Source organism: Macadamia integrifolia, chromosome 1, assembly GCF_013358625.1.
Source record: "Macadamia integrifolia cultivar HAES 741 chromosome 1, SCU_Mint_v3, whole genome shotgun sequence".
Taxonomy (NCBI): domain Eukaryota; kingdom Viridiplantae; phylum Streptophyta; class Magnoliopsida; order Proteales; family Proteaceae; genus Macadamia; species Macadamia integrifolia.
The window spans coordinates 33,297,576-33,303,898 of NC_056557.1; the positions used below are offsets into that span (position 1 = coordinate 33,297,576).

A 6,323-nucleotide genomic window follows, 5' to 3' on the forward strand; every position below is an offset into this window, starting at 1 on the left:
TTCTCTGAATCTTTCTGTTTCTCGTTTCTTTCTGATATCTTGTTTACGGTGAGTGCCGATTGATTTCAATCCCAAACCCTCGCTCTCTCTCTCTCTCTCTCTCTCTCTCTCTCTCTGCAAGGTACAATTTTTAGTTACCCATTACTACAATTATCATTTGTTTTCTAAAATTTATTTACAGTGAAGCTAATTAATGGAGATTTAAACCAATGTTTATGATTTTCTTTGCCTTTTATCGGAATCCTTTCTTCTTCATGCCTTTTCTTTACATATGCCGTGAGACATTTGTTGTTTCTGATAATGTAATCAACATTTAATTTGTTGCTTTTGATATTTTCTGTATACGTACGTAGTGTGGTTGGAAAATCCATGCATGCAGATTATATTTGGGAACCATGCATATATGTTGAGAAAATCTTGTTAGAATAATATTTTCTGCATACCTAGTGTGGTTCAGTAATAATTTCCTTAATCCCTGCTGACCCTTTGCATCATCTGTATGGCGAACAGCTTCAGCTTCGATATGGAAATCCCTGTTGGATGGTTTTTTCGACCCACTGATGAAGAATTAATTCTGGAGTATTTGAAGAGGAAGATTGCAACACCGGATTTATTCACAGTTCCTTATATAAAAGATGTTGATCTCTATAACTTCCACCCAAGAGAACTTACTGCAGGTACGCACCTATGTAGGAACTCTCTTTTAATTTAATTTCTCTTTTCGGTGTTATGATTTTTTTCATCTTTCTTTCTAATAATAATTTGGTGTTTCGATCCTTTTTCATCATTCTCTCTGATAATTTGGTGTTGCGATCTTTATTTTATTTATTGTTTTCTTCCTTTCTTGATCTAGTCTAATAAGCTTGCTTGATCATCGACTGTTGATGTTCTTTTTTTTTTATAATCTTTTTTCCTAGTCTAATTATAAGTTTGCTTAATTAAAATTCATGATTATATATGATCAACTGTTGATGTTCATGTTGTTGTTGTGGTGGTGGTGGTGTGTAGATCATGGCGGATATGATGATGATGATGAAAAGAATGAATATTATTTTTTCACGCAGAGGAAGAGAAAGAATGAAGGAGGAAATTCCGACAGGGCAAGTCGAAGTGTCAAAAATGAATCAATGTGGAAGGCTACTGGTGGAGAACAGGTAGTGATGGATTACACATCCAATGAAATTATTGGTTATAAGACGACTCTTGTCTATTTTGAGAACAAAACAAAGGAGTCTAAAACCAACTGGATAATGCACGAGTATCGTGCAACAACCCAAGAAACCAAGCAGGTATTTTATTTGTTTTCATTTTAGCATTCATCATCTTCAACTAATTAATTACTTAATTAATTGATTCTATTATTCTTAATTTCAGCCGTATGAGTGGGTGATTTGTAGAATATTTGAGAGGGCTCAGTCTACGAAGAAGAAGAATAATAAAGTTGTTAAAAGTGATCAAGTTCTTCAGTATGGAATACCCTTACAAGGACGACAAGAGAGCAACGAGCTGCAAGAAGAAGGTTATCAGAGTGAAGATTCATCATGGTCACACTATGCGAACCTCTTGTCATTGCATGTTGAAGAAGATTTTTCTGAAGTGGTTAACCATCATAATTTCAGCAGTACTTCTATGGAGGAAGAAGATCAAAATCATGGGAAAGAGACCCAGCAGATAATACAAGACTTTAATCGTGCCTTCAGTGTTTATATGGATCGTGGTCTTGATGGTTTCTTGGAACATCAATTTCTTTAGTAGAAAAAAAAAATCTAGGTAGTTGGAGGCATAACTAGAATAATCACATTGATTCCTGTTGTATCCTGAACTCTTTTTTTTCCATAGTGAAACCAGGCTGAGCATCCACCCTGCTCCGGAGTTTTTCCCTACCTAGGGTTTTCTCCGTCATCAAAAGCTTTGTGTTTAAGTTTCCTCTTTTTTTCTTTTTTTTGGAAGCTGTGTATTTAAGTTTCAATGTCTTCTCCACTCTTATTCTTATTTCATATTGGCAAGTATCCTCTATGGTTGCCTATCAAAGTACCTATAATGCAATACAACCCAAATTGAATTTGCCACTTGGCCTTACACCAACATCAGCGGGTACCACATATCAGGAAGGATAAGCAACACATACCTATGAGAGAGTAAAGAGAGAGAGAGAGAGAGAGGGAGTTTTCTCAGGTTTTAATTTAAAACTCCGAACCGGTCAGGTTTGACTCTCTTATACGGTTCGATTTAATTGCGAACCACAGATTTTAATTGCGAACCACAGGTTTGGGGTTATTTCAATGAGGAACCAATTTTAACCGTCCATCCCTCCTTATACATGTGTCACGCTCTACAGGGGTATCGCAAGGTATTGCAAGGTATTGCAAGATCTAGGTATTGCAGAGGATTTTTATCAAGCATTGAGGGTTTGGGCGACTGAGACAAGATCGAGAGAAAAAGATTGAAAGGTGCGTATGTCATAAACATCGACGGCTGTCGATCGCCAAAACGGCTTACAATCAGAGTGCCATATTTAGTGGTGAGGAGGTCACGCGGATCGCTGGTGTGGATGGGGAACCCTTTATTATAAAAAATAAATAAATAAATAAATAAAAAAAGATGGGGACCCCTTTTTCCTGTCCTTCCAAATCCAATACATGAGTTATCAAAATTATCCTTCATTTTCACAATAAGAAAATCAAAAAATTGAAATACAAGTCCAACTTATTTCTGGGATAGGGATCCTCTGTTGCACGATGGGGCGTGTAGCACGCATTCAATAATCAGAAACATTTTAGGTTGCATTTGAAGGTCTTGGACTGCATGTCTGACTGTTTCTAATCGTTGGATGCGTGCTACATGCCCTAACGCGCAACAAAGCAGCCTGATCCTTATTTCTGTTGATACTCGTAGACATAATAGTCCATTTACCGAAGAACCAATCTTGCTTCGTATTGGACCTACAATTGCATAGATTTTGCATTTTTCTCAAGTTTTCTTCATCTATTAATCTAAACCGTTTGATCTGCCTCTAATTAGGGTATTTGATACTTAGTTTTTGTTAAAAATAAATACTGATTTGATCCCATACTGACACGATATGGTTTAATATGATCAATATGTATTGGTATTAACAAATGTATTACCAGCAACCGATACTGGTATTGATATATACCATGAACTAAATCCTTGGATCAGCTTGTAGAGATTTCTCAACAAGATTATTTTCGTGGTCTAGAGCAGCCCACATATTATTGGTTGTATCATTTAACTGCTATCAAGGTATTGGTATTTATGTCTATCAGTCTTGGCCAATATCAATACATTATCAATGCAAATTGATTGGAATCAAGTGTAATTTCAAAAATGAACCACTTCTGATTCGATTCACCCAATTCATATTGGCACGGGATTTCGTCGATACCATTACATATCAACCAATACATCTGAAATGATACCAGCCATTAATAAGCCGAAACCAAGTGTGTAGGTCCAGTTCTATACTATTTGGCGAAGATTCTATCCCTCCTTGCATACTTTCAAATCAAAACTTGATGCCTCTCTCAAGGTGTCAAATAATATTTTTTACGTTCCTAGAATAACACAGTTTTTCCTTTCAACAAAAGGAAAAATCCCATCATTTTACATATGTACTCAAAAAAGTGGGTAAGATGACTTTTACGCATTACTATTATAGCACATTTTTTCCTTTCAATAAAAGAAAAAAAAAATCCTATCTTTTCACATATGTAATACGTACTCAAAAAAATGGTAAGATCTACGGCTTTTTGCATGTAAAATTATTTTATAACATTTTTTTCCCTTTAAGTTAAAGATTTGGAAATAAGAGAAGGTCAAATGTTCTAAATACACTTCTAAAGTTATAATGTGTCATTTAGACAATCCTTAATTTAGAATCCTAATTATAGATTTTACCCTTACTTTTTCTTACCAAAAAAAAAAAAGATTTTACCCTTACTTTTCTTTTAAAAAGAAAATCTTTTTTTTTTTTTTGGAATATTTTTACCCTTGATCCATTATCAATGCCGAATACAAGATTGGCCAGCTCCGATACCAATACCTGATTGTTAGGCCTTGCCCTTGTTAAGGAAGATGTTTCAAAAAACTCTCAACTGCCCTTAGTGAAACCCAGGCCAAAGAGGGTGTTTGGAAATAGTTTTCAACCAGCAATTTTCACTAGCTTCGCTGAACTCAGCTCAAATTTTCTTAACAACCTCCCTTCCATGTCCAAGGAGGATTGTAGAAGAATACAATTAAATCACTCAGCATTCTCACTTTGAAGATAGAAGTGAGAAGGAAAAAAGAAAAGGTGAGCCGTGGGCATTGGCCACGCAAGCGGGTAGCATTTTTTCTCTTCTTGGGGATTTTTGAAAGCTCTCTTAACATTTGCCTCATGTTGCTTTATGTGAAAATAAATAAAAAGAAATGTCTATTCCATCTTCAAATATAAGAACTACAACAATACCTACCCAACGTAGTTGATGAGTTGAGGTGCACAAAATGTCCATGCTCACCAAGAGGTCTAGAGTTTGAGCCTCTAGCTATTATCTACTTCCCTTCCCTACATATCCAAAAAAAAAAAAAGTGCTATGAGGTGGAAATGATGAATTGTTTGCACTCCTAAATACTCTTTGTGTTGCATTCACTCTTAAATAATTTCCTTCCCTTAAAGATAGAGCTAATGTCTTTCACTTGAAGGATTCAAATTCAACTATCTTAGATTTGTTCATGAACATTTACTGTACAAATGACATATATGAAGCACCAGAAAAAATATAGAAATGCTCAAATGGAAGAAAGAGTTGTTTACAAATGAAAAAACTGGAAATTATTCGAGTAAGGCAATGTGACCTCTGAACTCAGAATGAGTGAAATGATCGAGGAGAAAACCCAAACAGTGTATATGAGAAAATTCATTACAGTCGGAGAATACGAATCACCATCATGTCCCCGTACTCCCTAGCTATAATGAATAATCCTCTCACATTCCCTTTTCTAACCGTTTCAAAAATTAGAATCGTATCGGTCAGGCTGAATCCAATCTAATTTGGATCAAAATCGACATTGACCAATTTGATCCCAAATGCTGATTTTCATAACCATGCCTCTTTCTCATGGTTTTAAGTATCGGTGCGTATTGTGCTGTATCGTCCGATACGTATCCGTATCGATAGACATCGGCACGATACATACCGATACGATACATGAAAATTTTTAAACCCTTATGTATTGATATGTATCCTACGATACGTATCGATTCACCACCGATACTCACCGATAAGTACCGATTCACCACCGATACTCACCGATACGTATCGATACTCTATGAAAAATTCAAAATTGAAGTGAAATGTAGGTTTCGGTATGTATCGGTACGTATCGATTCGTATCGGTATGTATCGACCGATACACATCGATACATACGAATACGGTCATAAAATGGCCAAAATGGGTAATTTTTTAGAAAAAACACAATTTTTTGAGGTGTTTTTGTTCCAAAATTGCTGCCAACCATTTTTCTCTCTAACTAAAGTGGAAATCAAGGTTGGGAACAAGGATATTTATGGGACAATTACAAACCTTGGATTCTTAGTGCGATACTCTCAATTTACTGTTTATGCATAATACATGTTATATATAACTTTTTTTAACTATTTTTTTATGCAAAAATATATAAAAAAGTGTTTCCTATCCATTTATGTGCGTATTTTTAGCGTATCTTAGGATATCTCCGATACGATACGATACCCTTCGATACGTATCCTAATTTTGATCGGTCGATCGATACGATGACCAATACCGATACTTTAATTCTTGCTCTTTCTCCTTCCAAATAATAGTCCATGCCTTCATCAGTTAGAGGGGGAAAAGTGGTGGCAAGGAAACAATGGGGCTCATTTTTATGGGGCTGCAGTGAAAAAACCATGGTAGTCTTAACTGAAAAGGAATTCACATTTCTGGTGCACCCGTTCCTTGAGAGTTAAGACAGTTATAGGTTGCAACTGAAAAGGAATTTACTTTTCCAGTGCACCCGTACCTTGAGAGTTAAGACAGTTATAGGTTGCCCTCACAAGTTCTTTGTGGACAAAAGCAACTGGAATAGTACGTGGAATTTCCCATGGATTTGGCCGGATTTCAACATTAATGTGTCCTCCAACACCTATTTCATTTACTGCCATTTATGAGTACGTACATGCAGAGGAACTAAACTCGATTTTAACCTTGAGATTTGTAATCACCTCCCCTATCTTTTTTTTTGCCCAATCTTCTCTTCTGTTTTATTTTTAAGATTTGTAATCACCTCCACTATCTTTTTTTTT

The 6,323-nt window shown here is 35.7% G+C and overlaps 2 protein-coding genes across 2 annotated transcripts in view; one reads left to right on the forward strand and one right to left on the reverse strand.

Annotated features, from left to right (window-relative positions):
* The first annotated feature begins 499 nt into the window (after positions 1-499).
* On the forward strand, positions 500-1,752 carry LOC122073323 (NAC domain-containing protein 101-like). Its single transcript, XM_042637893.1, has 3 exons — positions 500-677; positions 1,009-1,289; positions 1,375-1,752. Exons 1-3 carry the CDS (start codon positions 500-502, stop codon positions 1,750-1,752), a joined length of 837 nt encoding a protein of 278 aa, XP_042493827.1.
* A 43-nt stretch (positions 1,753-1,795) lies between these two features.
* Positions 1,796-6,323, reverse strand: part of LOC122073329 (two-component response regulator ORR21-like) — an 18,084-nt gene continuing 13,556 nt past the window's right edge. Inside the window, exon 6 of the mRNA XM_042637905.1 lies at positions 1,796-2,023. Within this exon, the coding sequence (XP_042493839.1) occupies positions 1,796-2,023 (228 nt within the window). The remainder of the gene's footprint in view (positions 2,024-6,323) is intronic.

Bases quoted from the DNA above. Each gene is read 5' to 3' on its own strand.
- LOC122073323 (XM_042637893.1), top strand. From the start codon at position 500: ATGGCGAACAGCTTCAGCTTCGATATGGAAATCCCTGTTGGATGGTTT. The intron at 678-1,008 runs GTACGCACCTAT...GGTGGTGTGTAG, and splicing joins CCCAAGAGAACTTACTGCAG to ATCATGGCGGATATGATGAT. The intron at 1,290-1,374 runs GTATTTTATTTG...TCTTAATTTCAG, and splicing joins CAACCCAAGAAACCAAGCAG to CCGTATGAGTGGGTGATTTG.